The sequence below is a fragment of the Gorilla gorilla genome, chromosome 1 (genome assembly GCF_029281585.2).
Source record: "Gorilla gorilla gorilla isolate KB3781 chromosome 1, NHGRI_mGorGor1-v2.1_pri, whole genome shotgun sequence".
NCBI classification, from domain to species: domain Eukaryota; kingdom Metazoa; phylum Chordata; class Mammalia; order Primates; family Hominidae; genus Gorilla; species Gorilla gorilla.
In genome coordinates this window covers 142333252-142354846 of record NC_073224.2, presented here as the reverse complement: position 1 = coordinate 142354846, position 21595 = coordinate 142333252, and the positions used below count along the sequence as shown (strand labels likewise).

General features: G+C 34.7%; 1 protein-coding gene across 2 annotated transcripts in view; it reads right to left on the bottom strand.

Moving 5' to 3' along the window:
• DPYD (dihydropyrimidine dehydrogenase) overlaps positions 1-21595 on the bottom strand; it is an 841965-nt gene that overhangs the window by 485512 nt on the left and 334858 nt on the right. For both annotated transcript variants that reach the window (XM_031002041.3, XM_055373871.2), the window contains one exon: positions 7584-7794. In XM_031002041.3, the coding sequence (XP_030857901.3) occupies positions 7584-7794 (211 nt within the window). The remainder of the gene's footprint in view (positions 1-7583; positions 7795-21595) is intronic.

The window sequence follows — 21595 nt, the reverse complement described above, 5'->3', positions numbered from 1 at the left end:
AAACTTCTCAAAGTACAATTTATTGTAATTGTGAGTCTCCCCTGTTAAAATGTGCATTCTTGGAGGCAAAGTTTGCATTTCTCTTTTCACTACTTTATCCCTGAAACGTATCTTAAAAAAGAGCCTGCACTAGCCAACATATGTTATTTAAAAACCTGTGAAGCGAGGGGATTAGAATATATAATCTCTTAGGTCCCTTCTAGCACATTCAGAAATACAAATAAGGAAAATCCTAATGCAAGTTATTGTATTGTATCCAGTGTATTATACTGGACTGATTACTTTAGTTCTTAATGTTAGGTAAGAATGTCATTCATTCTTACTTATATTAATCCTTAATAAGTCCCTTCCTCTAATGTTTTGCCATTAGTCAAAAAGGTATCCTAATTAGCAATATAGTGCAGTATTCTTTAATCTGTTCTTTGAAACTTCATTGTAAATATTTGTTTATTAAAATGCATGCAACAGTGAAAATTTGAAGAATTATGATAGTTTCTCAACTTAGTATTCAGTTTTTCCCCCTTCCCCTTTATTTTTGATATGAGAAATTACGTAAGCTGAAGGTCATAAAGAGTGGATAGTTGTTCAAAGAAAATTTTGCCACCAGTAGCTTCTATAAGACATGTTTTGTTGTTTGAAAAATAGAACATGATGTTAACCAAAAACTGGGGTTTATTAAAATGTTCTAGCATTCTCAATTTCATTATAAATTACCAAATAAGTTACATTTTAATAAGGAGTAAATCAAATCAAACATACTGATTCCAGGTCTTTTAAAACATAGGTAACTACCATTTTTGAATACCTAAATAATCTAATGCCAACATTAAAACATTTTTCATAGTCTCTTCCCAACACTTAAACAATTGAGAAAAGAAAAATGGACACATTTGAAAAATTCTTGAATTTTTGCATCGTCAGAATCTTAGCAGGCCATTTCTTGCCTAACTGGCAATTTCTAGTTCTGAGTTAGGCCAGAACAAGGCAAATTAACCCATGGCCTGCACCTTTTCTCAGTATGGGGGAAAGTGAATCAAAGCTACACTCAAAGCTGCTATTGACAGAATGTTTGATTTACCCCATGAGGCTTTCAAAAACTTTTCTGAGGGCCTTCTAATAAGAGGAACTGATGAGTGATTTAAAAACCTTTTCTTTTTTTCCTGAAAACACTCCCTTATGGAACTAATTGCAATCAATGTTATCAAGGGAGCTGATTTCTGAGAGTTGCATTTAAGATTCAGAACTATCTAGGTTTTGTGTTTCCTTGTTATCTCTAGTTCCCAGTGAGTGAGCAGAAAGAAAATGTAAGCAGTGGGTGAAGTACATAAATTCCTTTCCTAACAGAAGGGTCGTATCTTCCCTGGCTGTGCCCTGAGCTCAGTCACCTTGTCTCCGCTCTACTGAGCAGTGTGGTGCAACATGATGCTGAGTCCATCACCATTCATCCTAACATCTTCCTTCCCAAAACATGGGTTTTTAATCTTAGTTATGTAATCCCATAATTTTCACGCATTTAAAATCTCAAACTTAGTTGAAAATTCAAAAGTGCCTTTCTTTTCTTAAAATACAAATGAATGATCCTTATACTAAACAAAAAAATGTGGTCCAATTTTCACCATTTCTAAGAGGAAGAACCAAAGTCATTTAAAAATATGTGCTTTTTACATACCTCATTTGCAGAAATTCAAAATGGAGATTTCTTTTTTTTTATTATACTTTAAGTTTTAGGGTACATATGCACAACGTGTAGGTTTGTTACGTATGTATACATGTGCCATGTTGGTGTGCTGCATCTGGATCAAGAAAATTTGGCAAAATGGAGATTTCTAACAACTAAAAATAGTTGAAAAATTGTTTTTGATGGCATGAAAAACATTAGAATTGATAATAGTTTAAAAATATATAATACAGTTACAGACTGTTCAATCTTTCTTTCAGGAAAAAAACTAACCAAATATATTGAACGTTTTCTCATTAAAAAAATCATGAATGTATGAGCATCTGCTTCACTTATTTACAAAGTCATGCTGACAGTCTCCAAAGTTCCTAATGAAGTATTGATATTCAAATGATTTTATTCCCAAACAACATGAATAGCTACATAAAAGTTAATATAAATCAATTTAATTACTAAAATATGGTTTTGTTACAGATTAATAATAACATCTGTAACTTAAGCTTACTATATGCTATGCCTATATGTAAATGATTTACATATATTATTAATTCATTTCTTCTAAATAACTCTAGGATGTTGATACTATAGTCATCCCCCTTACAGCATGAGGACCATGAAGAACAGGTAGATTAAGTAACTCATTAAGACGATGAAGTTAGAAGGAGGACAGCCAGGTTTTCAGCTGGGGCAGCCTGGCTCCAGAGACCCCACTCTCAGCCAATATACCAGATAGACTCTAATTAGTGTAATATTTATTGTATTATGAGGAATACAACAATTTATGCCACAACAAAGGAAAAATTCAGAGCAATAGAATAATAGAATTATTTTTCTAACTTTTACATTTTCGAAGAAAAATAAACCAAGCAGATCCCATCATAGGAGAAAATAGTAACTCATAAGAAAATTAATACCCTAACATGAAGCAAGTCAAGTCAAATGCACAAATATTTTTGTGGATCTATTATGGGCACACTAATATGTCAGTTGCTATTGGGACTACAATTTAGTATAAAGGTGCATTCCTTGCCCTCCTTGGGGTTTATAGGATAATTTGAAAATAAAATAGATTCCAGAAGATCACAGAACATAAATCTTTACAGAGTCAAAATTTCATATAATGAAAGAGTGGTTGTGGTACAGGGTATGGAGGAGGCACAGAATCACAGAATGAGCTAAAGTACATTCATTCAGCTGTCTGAAAGCATATTCAACAAACCATAAAATTATGTCATCCAGATCTCCTAGGAATGTGAGGACACAGGCAACCTTATCGCCTTGGTTGTAAAAATGAAGCAGTGAGATTAGTGAAAGGGTGGAAGAATTCTTACTAATGCAAAACTAACAGAAATTTGGGCCCACTTAACAACTGCCAGTTTGGTTCCAACAAGAAAGAGAAGGAGAGATTCACTATAAAACAAACAATAAATCGATTAAACCTGACATTGTACCAACAAACAAGAAGAAACACAATTCAATTCAATAAATATTGAAAATAGTGTTTAGCAGAAGAGGAAACATCCTATATTAGGAAATATATATATTTATACCATATATAGAAATATATATTCATATATTTATATTATATTTATATTATACATATATGTATAATAAAATATACATATACATATTTTAAATAAACATTTAGAACTTTCCAGTGAATGGACAATATTTGTAAAGCAGAAATGCAGTTACAGAAAGTTTGTGCTTAATCTCCTGATAGCCTTTACAGTCTATCTAGAACAACAAAATCCCAAGTTAATGTGATGTGATCTGGAGTCGTACATTCTTAGAGGGAATAGAGGAGACTTTTTAAAAGTAGAACCATTTTGAGTTTTTCACAAGAAAGATATTTAAGGCTGAGGTTATATCAATTGAGTCCGAAATTGGACACCATTGCCTTTAAAATTTGAGCTAGTGTTTAATGAAGTATTCAATTAAATTATGCTGATCGGCACATACATATTCCAGGCACATGGATATGGAATATGTAGTCTTTTGTTCCTGCTTCCCACTCCCTGGTACAATCCAAAAAGTGATGGAAGAAATAGAATTATGTAAAGTAATGATTATTACTTATCACCCTTATTATCCTTAGTGGCAATGAAATAATTAGCAACTATAATCCCAAACTCTTATCCAAGTTTATTTTATAAATGATATACTTATCTTTTCTTTAAGCTGTTGAGGCACTTATCATTTTATGATAGGGAATATTTATTATAGATATATTAGGTGAATAACACTAAAAAGTTATTTTACATTCTCCATTGTGAAACAAATTTAGAAACTTACAAAGATTGTGTAATATTTCAGAAAAAACTGACATTAAAAATGTAATCTCCTTTCAATTTTCCAATGAGCTTAGCTTTTCAAGTTCTTATTATTGATATATTTGAGATTTTAAAAGTATTTTCCTTTACAATATTATTATAAGCAGAGACTGCTGAGAGTGTAATTTATCACTGTACTTTATATGTATTCTGTCAAGTTTACTTCATTACTTGAATTTTTCAGTATGTCTTTATGTAATGCATTTACCAAAGATTTTCTGTTTTGCCACTATGGAATGTTCCCTGTGCTGGATGCTGGCAGGAATAATTCAACAGGGAACAGAAGAAAATATAGGTGGATACACAGAATGTATATAAGGCCATTTGCTGATGTTCTCAAGTGTTGAGAAGTGGAAGCTTTATACCATAGTATAAGATAACATTGGTACATTTAATAAATATTGTAATTAGAAATTTGAACTGGGGTAAAATTTTGAACTTTGGCTATGGGGAGTACTAATGGTACCATTTGCAATAACAGTGAATTTGAGAAAAGATCTGTTTTAGGTAAATCTGATAAGGTGAACTTTTTTTTTTTTTACTTTGTGCAAATCTCTCTTAATGTACACATTCCTCACTTTGTAATAAAATTAATTGATTACAGATCTGCCTCCACCCTAGTCTATGGAATTTTAAAGCCCATGCAATGACTCGCTCATTTTCATACTCTCTAGAATATAATTTGGCACCTGGCATTCATTAGGTACTCAGTAAATGTTTGTCACATGCCTGAGCAAAAATTTAGGATGAAAGGAGGTCTTCTGAGAAATGGGGAGTGGAAAACTAGATTTGAGAGTCATTTTTACACAAAAAGGAAATAGTGCCTACTGTAAGTCTAGCCACTGTATGGCACACAGAAGTTCATTTCTATATCTTGAGGAATGAATGCACGTATGAATGGATAAATGAAAGAATGAACAAGACATTCATTTCACTGAAGAAATAAATACGTTAAGGAGAGAAAATGAACAAATTCTGAACTTTGGAAAGTAAAAAGCTAGAGGAAGAAAAGCAGTCAGTGATAGGCTTGGAAAGGAATAGTTAAAAGAAGCAGCAAGGTAATAGAGTGTCACAAACAAGAATACGTTCTAGTTTTGTTTCCAAGTCTTTTACATTATTTCATTTTAATTCTGACAATAGTCCTGAGAGGTAGAAAGATAATGTATTATTATGCTTTTTTTTTAGTAGATAAAGAAATTGAGCCTCAGAAAGTTTAAGTGACTTGGAGGAGAGCATTTTAAACAGAATTCTTAACATTATCAATCATAAAATGCAGAAAATATACTAAGGACTGAAAGGATGTCACTGCATTTGACATGCAGTTCACTGAAGTCTGGGCAAAGTGAGGTTGAAAAGGAGAAAAGTGGAGGGGTGGAAAGAGAAGTAAACATTTTAAAAGATGAATGCATTAAAACAGGTATCACATATGTGATAATCACTAGGTACCATGCAGAAATGACATCACATAGTGTTAGGATGGGGAATAATTTATGGTAGAAGAGGATTAACATGAATATCTTCTCTTCTTACCCAAATGGACAACTTGCTTCCAATAAAATGCTTTTCATTTTATTTTACATATATGTGTGCACATGACAGTTTTCTGACTTTGAAACTATTAAGATTTTAAATCCTATTGAGTAAGATCTTCTTGATCAAATTCTAACAAATACTGCTTCTGTGACTCCTTTATTTAATGTTTTCCATCCAAAAGAACAGTACTGAAAACATTTAGATGGGAGTCCAGGAATGAATGCTATCTCACACTGCAGCTCTGCCAGCTCCCCTCTCACTTGGAGAATAACTTCTTATTAAAGTAAACATGGAAGGCTCCTGGTAAAGTTAGTAATTCTACTTAAGGATAATTTCTACAGGCAGTTTATTATTTCAAACCAGAAGAGGAAAAAAAAATAGCGAAGAAACATTTTTTTTCCTTGACTTCTCTAAATGTATAAGAGGTGGCATATGTGAAGTGCTAGAAGAAATATACACAGTAAATTCTGGAATAAAATGCATAAATTCTGAAATGACCTAGTCAAACTTGAATAGATCAAATTTTCTCCTTCTTCATATTTTATATGCTAACTTAAATCTTTTATTCTTCATACATACATACACAAATACACATGCCTGCGCGCACACACACACAAGCACAAGCTTATAAAATCATATCTGAGATTGCAAAAGCTGTTTTCTGAGCCAAATCTGTTTAGGTTTGTTTAGGAAAATATAATTATTATTAATATTAGGATTGTCAATTATGGAACATAAATTTAAATAGTTAAGCTAACCTTTTTGGATAGGCAAATAATCAACAGAATTGCTAGTTAAACATGACTCAACATTTTACTCAATTTTTGGTGATGTACATAGTATTTAATAGTAAGAAGAATGGGATTTTTAAGATAATATAAGCACTTTACATATCGTTCTTTTTTCCTTCCTGAATTCAGTTAAATAAATAAACTATACTCTGACTGTGTCTACATACCACATAAATGTCTAGATAAAAAGTGACAAATTTAGGCCATCATCCAGCTATTTGAAAACATTTATCTTGATGACATTAAACATCTGGATGTTTCCAAATACCAAGATGTTTGATGCCCTGCAGATAAAATATCTGATGACTAGTTGAATCCTTTACTTATCTGTGGCATAAAAATATACATTTTCATGTATGTATCTCTTCCAACTTCAGACAAAAAATGTAATTTTAGCATGGATATAGTAGGAAGTCATAGGAATCATCAGGTTTAGAGAGATTTTTGGTATGGTTGTTCTTAATGAATCTCTGACCTAGAAAAACATATTTTATTTTCCCTTCAGAAAACAAAAGAGTTAATTGTCATTTCAACAATGTGAATTAAAAGGTAAAAGGATTTGTAAAATGAAGGTACCTAGATACATAAGCTTTCATCTACAATGACCCACAAAAACACTGTATGTGGGAAAAGTATAACATAAAGTAGTCTTACTTGACTGAATCATTATTCAATTGAAATGTTATATAAAACATTTCTTTCTCTCATTATCTTTTTAAAAAACATTTTGTTTTTCTTAGCATGCTCATTTATGCCATCCAGGTGAAAATGACAGACATTTAAACTTTCTAATTTGATAATTCTGACGTCTGAAGTGATGATCTGGCACAAGGATGGTAATAAACACAAATTCTATTTTTGGCCATTCATTAGATTTTAATTTGTCTGAATCATTGAAGACTGGCTGTTCCAACTACTCTGCCTCATTTTCTTACTCTAGTCTAATTGAAGAAAAAGCCATTCTTCTATAAGAAACAAGGCAAATATCATTATAGAGTAGAATATGTGTTTTGGTTATAAGCTTAAAAGAAAGATTAATGTTCTTTTCAATACTTGCCGCTTTAAAAATAATTCTATATAAGCATTAAATAACATTTCTAAGCCTTTTGAATCAAGATTGCTTTTACTTCTTAACTAGAAGAGGAAAATAAATTTTAAAGTGAAAAACAATTCCCTGAAAGCTAGAAACTATTATAGCACTAAAATAACAGACAATTGCATCACACATTTCAGCTCCCAGCACTGTACCTTTAGGATCACTCAGAACTGAACCAAAGGCACTGATGACCACATCGGCTTTCAGATGGACCATCTGATCTTCATCTTCATTCCATTTACCAGTTTCATCTTGCTCTGTCCGAACAAATTGCATAGCAACAATTCTCCCACCTTTTACTATAACCTTCCGTGGGGACAGGAATGGCAGAAATTCACACTTTTCTTCCTTAGCAAGTTCCATCTAAAACAAAACAGAACAGAGAAGAAACTTGAAAATGTTTCTTATTCCACACAGTATTTGATTTCTAATTGAATTACACATGCTAAAGCTTATGATATTAAGTCAATATGCAGCTTTTTCTTTCACCAAACCTGAGTTTCAGTTACCAGTTATTTGCATTTTGTAAATCACTGACTCAGGGAGTCTTGAATTGGAGTTGTAATGTGGACGTTTATAGATCACGGCATCATAAGGTATTTCTCAAGTTTTAAGTACTGCATGCTCTACATTTGGTAGTTTGTGAGGTTTCTGACCATAGTAGCCTATTATTTTTATGTTTTCAATTCAGTAGATTAAGCTCTCTTTTTTTAATCATGCTGCATATTAAAATAAATACTTCGGTTTATTACCAGGTTGCATACATCCAAGCTGGAAAAAAGTCAATAAAGTGGGTGAGCCAATCTGTGCAAGTACATGATTAGAATGGTAGGTAGGAGAAAAAGACTAGAGAAACTCTGTAGAACTAAGAAATAAAAAACATTTTTTCTTCCTTTTATAAAACCACAGAAGCAAATACTATAAATGAAAAACTGAGGACAGCGAAACAAGCATGTCCTCCTGATGAATGCCCAGTTCTTCCCCATTTCCTATGTAATTCATTTTGCTGTAAAATCTGGATACCTCAGTTTCTGTTTGTTTTCATATGCATACTGGAATGTTCATTGAGACTGAATATTAATGTTTACTCATTTGCTTATTTTTCCATTAACTGTTTTTGGAGAAATCCAGGCCTTTGTCAATGCAATCAGAAGTACTATGTTGAATGTTCTTTTTTAAAAAAATGCAAAAATGTCCTACTGAAGTGTTTTGGGATGTTGTCTTATTATTTTCCTTCACTCTGAAAGCCAGGCAGATTCTCAATAGGCTCCCTGGGTAATGTTTCCACTGAGGTTGTGTGTATGAGGCTTCAAACTAAGAGTTATCTGGGCTTTGTCAAGATGGAAAAACTGAGACATAAAATAATTAACTCAATGCTGTAATCAAGCCATGGGCCCATCTTTCAACAACCTATCCAGAGCTAGTGCCATGCATCACAATCATCTGGAAGGCTAATTAAACCAGACTGCACAGGCCCATTTTCAGAGTTTCTAACTTTGGAGGGTTAAGTGGGGACTGAGGATTTGCATGTCTAACAAATGCCTAAGGTGATGCTATGCTTCTAGTGCACAGATGATATTTTGTTAACCACTGTCTTTATTAGATTACAGCTGACTGGCTCAGCACTTGTTCTCTATGATGCATTTTCAAAGACAGGAATATTGCCCCTAGGGAGCAAAAATTAATTCTTGGGGGAAAGAAAAAAATCCTCAGATATCATAATGGTCTGGTCCCTTCAAAGAGCTAAAGTATGTAAACAGTTATACAGTATATCTATGGTATTAAAATTATAGCAGGGAGGATTAAGAAAAAAATCTAAAGATACTCCCAAAAAGGGTAAGAAGAAAATGGTTGGGAAACACTGATCTATACTATACATTATTTTGAAGCTATTCAATCTATGTCTTATTTAGGATATTTTAATATTGTCATTAAAGGCTTAAAAATTGGAACCACATAAAAATTATTACACAGTCTTTCCCTTTTTATTATGAAAATCAAGAAATTAGCAATATAAAACATAACATGTGGGATGTTATGCTGGTAAACATACAAAACAGTTGATATAAAACTGCTCACTCCTCAGACAGGAAGATTAGAGGTAAGCGGAATTGAATCAAATTTGAAAACTGCTCTGCTGATTATTTGGGATAGTTTCCTTATATATAAAATGGGGAGAACACCATCTCATTAATCGGTATGTGTGGTGTTACTTAAAACAACTCCAAAATGCAAAATGCCTAAAGCAGAATTTAGCATATAGAAGGCTATGTACTCATAGTTGCTATTTTCTGAATTCACTTTTTTTTCTCTGAATCATTCCTCATCTATTCAATATCACTTAGAAATAAGATTGTGATTTCAAGAGAAAGGTGGCCCAATAACAAAGGTTAGTAAAAGGCAGCACAAAGACAAACCTTAGACTCCTCTTTAGTTTTCTACAAAATAAAAATGTATGATTTCTGGAAGGCAAATTATTCCTTGAATAATTCAAATTACAAAATAAATATGATTTCAATATGTGAAATGTTTTCTGTATCGCTTTTGTCACATTTGTGCCACATATCACCTTATAACTCATCAATATAAACCAGTTTATTGTGTTTCAAAATGTCAAGTGGTGCTACATTTTAATGATAATGCCACACTTGATTGAATAACAACTCCAAATGTTTATGGTTTGAATAAATCAATATACAATGTGTACCTGTAACAGTACTGTTTTCTGTGGAGGGCAGAAATGAAACACTGAACTATGCTGTACCTATTGGGAATATGTCTTACAGATCGATTTAGGATCTGTTTGATCCCACTCTATCTTTGCTATCTATTAATACCTCTACAGTATCTGTTATTACATATAGATAATCTCTTATACATTTTGGCAAATTTGGCATTAAATTTGGAAACAAAAATTGGACATGACTAAATCAAAAACTTCTATGAATTTAAAATAAAGATTATTAATCACTGAATGCCTAAGCATGTTTTAGTAATGTTTAGTAATGTTCTCACCATGGTTTTGATTTTTGAGGACCTTGTATAACCATATATAGTTACAAACATAAAAAACCTGGCTTTTGCATATGCTCATCTATGTGCCCCAGGTTTGATTACATGTATTCAAATATCTAGCATTCTTACCAATTATCCAACAGTGCACTTGGGATGGCATGAACACTGGACCCCACAGAGATTCATCTGCATTTTTGCTTTTGAAACTTTAGAGATTTTCTTCACTCACTAGTACATGTAGAACTAGACTATTAAGCAGCAGACATAAACCACACCACTTCCTGCTATTTAGCTCGATAGCTAGATTTTCCATTTTACATAAGAAAGGGAAAATTGTTTAAAGAAAAAATAGTAATATGATTTGCATATATATATTTGTTTGGAAAGTATTAATATTGGGAGAGTGAGATCATGTTAAGATTTATCTTGGGAAATAGGGAAATACTAGGACAATGAAAACACAGGGTAAACTTGTATAGTGAATGCTTATCATTTTATGCTGCCTTGGCATCTATTTTAAATATAAGTTGGACTTTGTTATAGCAGAAGAAAGATTCAGTCACCCTTGACACACATAGTTTCCAATTCTATACTCTACCTCCCTGCAGCACCCCCGTTTCTCAGTGTGGTGGATCAAGATATTTCCCTTATACACCTGCTCCCTGATCACCACATCCCTATGAAACGAGTAGATGCAGCCTGTTGGACTGGTCCTGCTGACCCTCCACCCTGCATGGACTGTGCAGACACACCACAGTGACTGCCTCTCAGTCAATGCTTGATGTTCTGGAACTTGTGCCTGCTTGCTTTAAACCAACCAGTTAAAATTTCCCATGAGAAACCTGTTTGGATAACGCCCTGGACCCATAAATAAAGGAACTGGCCCGCAGGTCCCATTTTCTCTCTTTCTCTCTCTCTCTCTCCATGCACTCCTAACCTCCGTGTGTGTGGCCTCTGTGCATGATGTGTACCCCTTCAGGAACTGTAAGTAATAAAATCTTTATTTCCATCTTGAGCCTGTCCCAATCATTGAAGGAATGCTCTCATCTTAAAGGTCCTAAATTAAAATTGACATTACATGTGAAGTGAAATATACTTTGAAATATTTTTGGACATTATAAGGATTTACTTCCACTATTTAACAAATCTATTATTTGTCTTGTTATAAGTCTTGTCTTATTATTTTTGTTATTTTTTATTTTATTTTAATTAATTAATTAATTAATTTGAGACGGAGTTTCGCTCTGTTGCCAGTTGCCCAGGCTGGAGGGTAGTGGCAAGATCTCAGCTCACTGCAGTCTCCGCCTCCCCAGTTCAAGTGATTCTCCTGCCTCAGCCTTCCAAGTAGCTGAAATTACAGGCACCCGCCACCATGCCTGGCTAATTTTTGTATTTTTAGTAGAGACGGGGTTTCACCCTGTTGGCCAGGTTGGTCTCAAACTCCTGACCTCAAGTGTTCCGCCCACCTCAGCCTCCCAAAGTACTGGGAATACAGGCGTAAGACACCACGCCCAGCCATAAATCTTGTTTTATAAGAAGATAAATAATAACGGTAATAAGTATTTATAACACTTAAAAGTATTCTTTTAAGTGCTTTACATGTAATTCACTTAATCTTCATACAGAAAATACATCTAATGCTTTACCTGTAACTCAATCTTCAGACAGAAAATGTTATGACATCCGTATATTTGTTACAAAAAAAAGTATTTAGCTTCAAACCGAGTTTGTCTCCATGTTGTGGTGCAAAAAGCCAAAACCGCACTGGGCATTATCATGATTTTACAGATTTAGCATACAGCCTTAGGCACACAGCTGCTTGCTGGCCTCACAAAGAAAAAAAAAAATCTGTGGACAAGCATTATTTTCTTCCTACAGAGGAGAAACTGAGGCTCAGAGAAGCCAAAAATACACTAAGGGATGAAAAAACTTATCTGAAATTAGGATCTGGCTGAAACGAAATCCTATGTGGTCTTCATTATGTCCAAGAATAACAACTGTAGTATATTTGAAATAATGAGACTGTATGATTCTAGTTGCTGAACCTCAAACAAAGCAAAGTGGAAAAGGAAAAGCTAAAGTGAAAGGTGAAGGGCTTGGCTAGACATAGGTCCCTTTGTGGGAAGAGGAGACTCAAGCTTCCCAGTCTAAGCTCATTTACAGGTACTATAAAATCATGAAATATAGGAACCACATGATGGATTTATGAACCCAATATTGTAAACGAGTTAATAGAGACACCTTGAATCCAGATAAAGAGTAAATTTAGAACAAAAAAAGTACTACTTCACAAAGTGGATATTAGATACACAGAACATATAATCTTAAGATATAAAATTAAAAAACTAACAGAATTTAAATAAGTTTGTTCGATAGTAAACTCGTTCTCAACACTCTTTAGAGGAAGAATACCTTATTTAACATTCTATCCTTTATGTCCAAGAGTGATATTAAAATAGTCAACAATTGATAAGTATAAGCCCATGAACATTAAGATAGACACCCAGCAAATCAGAATATATGCCAGTCAATAAGCCAACGAAGAGGCATCAAGTGAATGTCACATGGAAGGACAGGGCATCAAGACTGGTCACAGCCCTACCTGTGTCTATCAAAATGATTGGCACACAGTAGACCTTGAATACAGTTTTGTTTAGTAGAATGAAGGACAAATTATTACGAAAATCTGAAGGACATTCAAATTAAGGAAAGTACAACTAACTAGTAGTATACTGAGTGAATGGCTATTAAACATCCATCCCAATGTAAGTAACAGGACACAGCAGAAGACATGCTACCTGCCCAGATCATCCTATGTTGCAAGGTTGAAATAAAAAAGCAAATGGTGTTCCTCCTCAGTTGTCAAGTTATGCTGCTATCAGAAAACATGGACCAAATTGACCTGTGGTCTAACCACATGCGGCGTTACTGTTTAAATTAACCAGCCTTCTGTGACAAGTAATTCACAGATGTCAGTGTTAGTGCCTTTTAACAACTAATGTTTGTCAATAATCATTAATAATCAGTAACTCTGAATCTGGATATGAATGCTTCTCCTCATGGCACCCACATATATTTATTTGTTTGATGGAGCATGTCTTTATGAGGGACAACTGGTTTATCAAGCAAACATGCCAACCTCTCTTTTCCTAGTCTCCACCAATAAAGTAGTAAGCAGCTATAAGGGTCCATTTTTTACATTTGACAAATCAGGTTGTCACTTTCTTTTTACACAGTAGTGGGAAAGTTAAAAAAAATTCTCAGCTTTGATTTTCACCTCCATATTCAGGAAAGATAAATGGCTGATGCTGAGTGAAATAAAAATAGCATGCTATAAGCATGCAATAATGATCATCATTTTAATGATTAACTTTATGTAATGTGATGATTTGGTCTGATTAATATTACAGGCATCATACTCCAGAAATTATGAAACAACTTAATTTTCTATAATTAAAAGCATGATGTCAACTCACTTTTAGATTGCACATAGGCAAAGCAAGAATAGGTTATAAAGTGTAATGAGCAGAGCTCAAAACCAGCATATATTAAATTCTGGAATAACTTCTAATAAGCCAAAGTTTGAGAAGCAACATGAAGAAACAACATTCTTTATAAAGATTACCCTCTAATACTAATTGACCATTTATCCATTCTATATGAACACAAAAACCTAAAAATATTATTTAGAAGCAAAATTGTTTAGAAGTCCACTTTGGCCAGTGATAAACCTAGAAAATATTATCTCATTTCATCACTGTTAAATTATTGGATGTACCAGAAACATTCAGAGCCATGTGGTAAGAGCACCCTCCATGCATAAATCTAACCAAACATTTGTTAAATATTATGTACAAAAATAGTGCTGTGAGCTACAGTTAAAATAAACTCTGCCTTAAAAATCTCATAGAAGCAGAAAATGAGCATTTGTAGGTAATAATGTATGACAAACATTATTTGCTTGACCCAACTTTAGTCAGGTTTCTGAACCTTTTCCTAAGCCCACTTGTGTGCTTTTTTGTAAAATCCAGATTTAGCAATAACCCTGCTAAATCAGTTTAGCAAAATCCCTCACCCTTGATATCTAATTATCTTCAATATCTCATCAGGTACCTCATCCTCCACTATGACCCAGGTGATGTCTTACCCTCGCCTGTCTTCTGCAAGAATCCTGTTAGACTGATTTAGCCAAAAGGATTAAGCCTTACCTTGATGTTTCCTTTCAGTAATATTTTATCTACTAACCCGCAACCTACTCCTTGGCTATTACTTCCTACCTCCGCATTCTGTATTTGGAGTTCAACTCTCATTTGGGGGATAAAAAGTGTCATCAGATATTGATAATGGACGGTTCTTGCTAAAACCACACTTTATGGGGAAGTACACAGGTGGGCCTTGGAGAAGGTTTAGGAGCCTGATTAAAATTTGGCCTTTGGGAGGCCAAGGCAGGCGGATCACGAGGTCTGGAGATCCAGACCATCCTGGCTAACACGGTGAAACCCTGTCTCTATTAAAAATGCAACAACAACAACAACAAAAAATTAGCTGGGGTGGTCGTGGGTGCCTGTAGTCCCAGCTACTCAGGATGCTGAGGCAGGAGAATGGCGTGAACCCGGGAAGCAGAGCTTGCAGTGAGCTGAGATCGCACCACTGCACTCCAGCCTGGGCGACAGAGGGGGACTCAGTCTCAAAAAAAAAAAAAAAAAAATTGGCCAAGTTAGGAATCTTTGTCATGTGTAAAGGCAGTGTACTTGAATGGCACGTAAATGGGCATTTCACCTAGCAGTAGTGCAGATCAAGGAAGGGCAGCATGGCTGGGCATGGTAGCTCAGGCCTATAATCTCAGTGCTTTGGAAGGTCGAGGTGGGAGAACTGTTTAAGGCTATGAGTTGAAGACTAGCCTGGGTAAAATAGAGAAACCTCATCTCTACTAAATTTTTTTTAAAAAATTTGCCAGGTATGGTGGCATCTGCCTGTAGTCCCAGCTACTTGGAAGGCTGAGGTGGGAGGATCTCTAGAGCCCAGGTGTTTCAGATTGCAATGAGCTGTGATCACGCCACTGCATTCCGGCCTTGGTGACACAGCAAGATCCTGTCTCAAAAAAAAAAAAAAAAAAAAAAAAAAAAGAAAGGACAGCATGGAAAAGGTGCTATATAAGCTAATCTTGAAGGAAAAGTAGGAATTAATCACTGGAAAGGAATTAGTTACTAGGAAGTTCTTGTATGGAATCCATTCTCTCTCTTTGAAGAAGTGGGTGTGGAAGGGTAAAGGAGTTTATCTCAAGAAGAAAAGAAGGAAAGCAGCTTGGTTAAAGCTCTATGTAATATGTAAACATACTACTGGGAAACAAACTATTGTCATTTATAAGTGGAAGAGTCCTTACCAATGGAATGCTTTTGGCATGGCATATCTGTTAGTTTAGGATTGCTATAGTAAACAAACCTGGAAACGTGAATTTAAGGGGCATAGATCACTATAAAGAGTAATGCAAGTTACATAACTATCTGAGCATAAATTAGATGTCTCATAAGTGAAACAACTTTCTTTGACCTAAGTGATGGAGCTACTTACATGACTTAGAGACCACATGTTAATCTGGTTTAGAGCAAATCCTAATGCAGCAAGATAGAACCTGAGGAAATCTGTGGGCAGTGGTCCTGCACTTCTTGTTTACCTGACAGTTTGTTTTTAATTGTATCCTTGAAGTTAATAATCAAGTTTGATAAAGAGTGATATTTAATTCATATGAGTTTGATTTCACAATCCAATCTTCTAGTTATCTTGGTTACCAAGGACATGAAGGAGGGTAAAAGAAGAGGCATCAAACTCGGCCCATTCACACTTGATCTCATATTCTTTAATTTACTAAACAGTTTTTTAATATTTAGTAATTTTTGACTTATTTTATTTTGAGTGGTGAAATGCAGAACAATTTTTATATGTTAATTAATCTCTGGCCTGTACAAGCAAATTCTGCAATTATTCTTTTAATTAGGCAAAAAAAGTTTGCTGAGACCACAAATTGACATTCCTTCTTTTAGTACCTGGTATGGTATTACAGGCTTCATTCACATATAGAATGTTTTCATTTTAAGTTTTTTAAAGTTGAAGAATCTTGAACATAAAGAAACATTTATCCAAATGAGAGTTGTACTACACATTGGATAAATATAGTCGTCCCTTAACTGAGTCCTTACTAATTTTATTGTGTCACTATTGTGCTGCAAAACCCAGATATGCAATGTAAGGAATAATTTAGAGGCTTAAAATGGCTTGACACGACTATCATTAAATACATCTCTTTTAACAAGTAAAGGGTTGATTTTTTGTTGTTGTTGTTTGTTTTTTGAGATGGAGTCTGACTCTGTTGCCCAGGCTGGAGTGCAGGGGCGTGATCTCCACTCACTGCAAGCTCTGCCTGCCGGGTTCACGCCACTCTCCTGTCTCAGCCTCCCGAGTAGCTGGGACTACAGGCGCCCGCCACCACACCCCGCTATTTTTTTTGTATTTTTAGTAGAGACAGGGTTTCACTGTGTTAGCCAGGATGGTCTCGAGCTCCTGACCTCGTGATCCACCCGCCCCGGCTTCCCAAAGTGCTGGGATTACAGGCGTGAACCACTGCGCCCGACCAAAAAGAGTATTTTTAAACACTATTCATTTACTATTGATGACATTTTCTTATTATTATTATTACACTTTAAGATTTAGGGTACATGTGCACAATGTGCAGGTTAGTTACATATGATGACATTTTCTTAAACCTAACACCTATTTTCTTCATCTTAGGTTTTGATGGATTCAAGCCTTCCTGGCAGCTGTTGGAGTATCTCACAAAACTACGTTCTGTGTAACTTGGTGCCTTTGCAGTTCCTCCTTTAATCTTAAAATGCCTCCATGTACAAATTCTTTACAAATTAGGATCATCTGTTTTCTGCCACCTGCTAATACTCTCGGATTCTAGTAATTTTTATTATTTTTTGCTTTTTTATATATTACTTGCTCATATTTCCTTTTTTTTTTTTTTTAGTTCTCAGGTATCTTTTAAGAGACTGAAAACTAGGGATAATTTACTTTTTTCAGTCTACTTTTAATGTTAGATTGACATAAAAATGTGACGCAATAATTTTTTTAACAGTTTAAAATAAAATGTGTACTTATTCCAGTCTATCATTGTTGGACATTTGGGTTGGTTCCAAGTCTTTGCTATTGTGAATAGTGCCGCAATAAACATACATGTGCATGTGTCTTCATAGCAGCATGATTTATAATCCTTTGGGTATATACCCAGTAATAGGATGGCTGGGTCAAATCGTATTTCTAGTTCTAGATCCCTGAGGAATCACCACACTGACTTTCCACAATGGTTGAACTAGTTTACAGTCCCACCAACAGTGTAAAAGTGTTCCTATTTCTCCACATCCTCTCCAGCACCTGTTGTTTCCTGACTTTTAATGATTGCCATTCTAACTGGTGTGAGATGGTATCTCATTGTGGTTTTGATTTGCATTTCTCTGATAGCCAGTGATGATGAGCATTTTTTCATGTGTTTTTTGGCCGCATAAATGTCTTCTTTTGAGAAGTGTCTGTTCATATCCTTTGCCCACTTTTTGACGGGGTTGTTTTTTTCTTGTAAATTTGTTTGAGTTCATTGTAGATTCTTGATATTAGCCCTTTGTCAGATGAGTAGGTTGCAAAAATTTTCTCCCATTCTGTAGGTTGCCTGTTCACTCTGATGGTGGTTTCTTTTGCTGTGCAGAAGCTCTTTAGTTTAATTAGATCTCATTTGTCAATTTTGGATTTTGTTGCCATTGTTTTTAGTGTTTTAAACATGAAGTCCTTGCCCATGCCTATGTCCTGAATGGTATTGCCTAGGTTTTCTTCCAGGGTTTTTATGGTTTTAGGTCTAACGTGTAAGTCTTTAATCCATCTTGAATTAATTTTTGTGGCACATATACACCATGGAATACTATGCAGCCTTGAAAAATGATGAGTTCATGTCCTTTGTAGGGACATGGATGAAGCTGGAAACCATCATTCTCAGAAAACTACCGCAACGACAAAAAACCAAACACTGCATGTTCTCATTCATAGGTGGGAATTGAACAATGAGAACACATGGACACAGGAAGGGGAACATCACACACCGGGGACTGTTGTGGGGTGGGGGGAGGGGGGAGGGATAGCATTAGGTCATATACCTAATGCTAAATGACAAGTTAATGGGTGCAGCACACCAACATGGCACATGTATACATATGTAACAAACCTGCACGTTGTGCACATGTACCCTAAAACTTAAAGTATAATAATAATAATAATAATAATAATAATAATAAAGAAATAAAATAAAATGTGTACTTATTTAAAAGCTATCAGAAATTATTTTGAGTTATATGTATATATGTAAAATTATATATTTTGAAAATTTCATATTAACTTAAAGCCTTCCTATGAAGTTTTCAATGCCTTTAATATATTGGCTAATTCAACATGCCTCACTGGTCTGCCACCTTGAATCAAGGGCTGCACTATATGTTGAGTCAGATACCAAGTTGAATTCATCAATCCAATAAAGAAGCTTGTATTTCAGTTTATGGAATAAGTATAAAGTAATAAGTACCCTATGTGATAAATTCTATTAACAGCAGGAAGCATAAAAAGCCCACAGAAAGGAGAAATTAAATTGGTAGGGAACTAAGGAAGCCTTCAAGAGAAAGTGACATTTGGAGCAGACCTTGAAGGATGAGTTCACGTGTAGCAGTTAGCGGCTCCCCTGGTACTAAGATATTAAGTACACCTCTAAGACTTTATGATGACAGGGGGATGACACATTCCAAGGATCTGTATATGTTTATCTTTTTGAAAGTTGTGAAAATTCAGTATAGTATGAAAAGGTAGAATGGAATTTTAGAATTTAGAATTTTAGAAAAAAATTTTAAAATTTTTTTAAAAATCACCTTTAAAAGAATGACAATTCTTTGTTTTTATGTTAATTCATGTGTATTTTTCATTTATGTCTTTCGAATAGCATATACATTGACTAATGTGTGTTTAATAGATTATACAAATTACTTTTTAGTATTTTCATTTTATAGGACAAGAAAAGATATTGAAAAGTGGAGGTGAATATTTTTAAATGAAGAGGGGCTTCTAATGTTCACCTAAAAATGAATGAAGTAGAGCATACAGATCTCTTCCCACTTTCAATTATTGCCAGGCAGTGGCCAAAGGGAAGTTCAACTCCTTTGTGACTTCTGACAGCAAGAATGAGCCATAAAAGGTATTTCAATGCACCTTCCCATGTTCACAGAACAATTATGTCTTCCCCTCTTTCCAAAGAGCTGAGATAGAAGTACAATGTTTGATCCATGCCCATCTGAAAGGATGATGAAGTTCAGGTTGTGTGAGAACACTAAAAAGTTCAGCAAGTTGGCAAAGTGGTCCAAGGTTACAGGAAGAATTATGTCATTTACATTGAACGGGTGCAGCAGAAAAAGACTGGGCTAATAGGACAACTATTCGTGTGGGCATTGCCCCAGCAAGGTGGTTATTAGGCTGGAAGTGAAAAAAACCCACAAAAGATCCTTGAATGGAAAGCCAAATCTCACCAAGTGGGAAAGGAACAGGACAAACATAAGATAGAAACGATAGAGATGGTGCAGGAATAAAGTAGTCTTATATACAATTTTCATTACAAACTACTAAAATGAAAAAAAAAATTAATAGAGTAATAACAACTTGTTGTTATTAAATAAGGCCTGACAGTGACACAGCAGGTAAAAAATGTTCACTTTTAATGAATCTGTGGGTGTATCTGTGAAAATACATATATATATATATGCTGTGAAAATATATATATATATATATATATATATATATATAGAAGATTAGTAAAGATTTTTTAAAAGCATATAATTTTCAGCTCCTCAGATATTCCTGGTCAACATAATGCAACAACCTCCTTCAGAATTTTGAAAATAGTTATGCTTTTAAAATATGTAATCTTAAATGGGCACAAGCTTTTGTTGGCTCCTGGCCTATTTGCAGTCTTCTTTTTTTTCCACTCACCATCTGAATTATCACATGTACTGTAGAATTCTGACAATTTCACCTGTCAGTTTCTTTATACTCATGTCTTGAATATGGTAGATTTTACCTCACCAATTGGCTGGGGATACATTAATTGCAATTTGTTTTAAGTGTAATATTTATACACATTTCTAAAATTTTCAGTATAGAGCTGTCACTCTGTGAAGAAATAGAGCCTTCCTGTCCAGATTCCACATCATTCATATATATTTCTCTGAATGTTAAAAATATAAAATGAGGAATGGAAAAGACTTTAAGAAGCATATAATTACAACACTAATTTTATAGATGGGCATACTCAGACTAGAATGTAAATCAAGAACCAAGTGCTCCAACTGTAATTCCTTTTTGACTATTCCATTCTACCTTCTCATACTACACTGAAGTTTCACAACTTTCCAAAAGATAAATATATACAGATCCTTGGAATGTGTCATCCCCCTGTCATCATAAAGTCTTAAAGGTGTACTTTAATATCTTAGTACCAGGGGAGCCCCTAACTACTATTAATTAGCTTTTTGTGCCTAGAGAAGATTTTGTGTGAGGGTTTGTTTTCAGCTACCTTCAGATAGCAAATCATGTCAACATGTCTCTGATTACCTTCCATGAAGAACACCAACCCAAATGACGTGCAGGTGCCAAACGTTGAAGAACTGCTGTAAGCATCACTTTTAGTAAATAAAATTAAATTTGTCAGCTTATGGGGGCTATTTTCCAAAAATAGTCCCAGGTTCATATTTGTTGTAATTAAATTAAAACTAGAAAGCATCAGTTATCTGTAGAAAATACATGTTTAGGCCACGCACGGTGGCTCACACCGGTAATCCCCGCACTTTGGGAGGCCGAGGAGGGCGGATCACGAGGTCAGGAGATGGAGGCCATCCTGGCTAACACGGTGAAATCCCGTTTCGAACTTAAAAATACAAAAAGTTAGACGGGCATGGTGGTGGGCGCCTGTAGTCCCAGCTACTCAGGAGGCTGCAGGAGAATGGCGTGAACCCGGGAGGCAGAGCTTGCAGTGAGTCGAGATCGCGCCACTGCACTCCAGCCTGGGTGACAG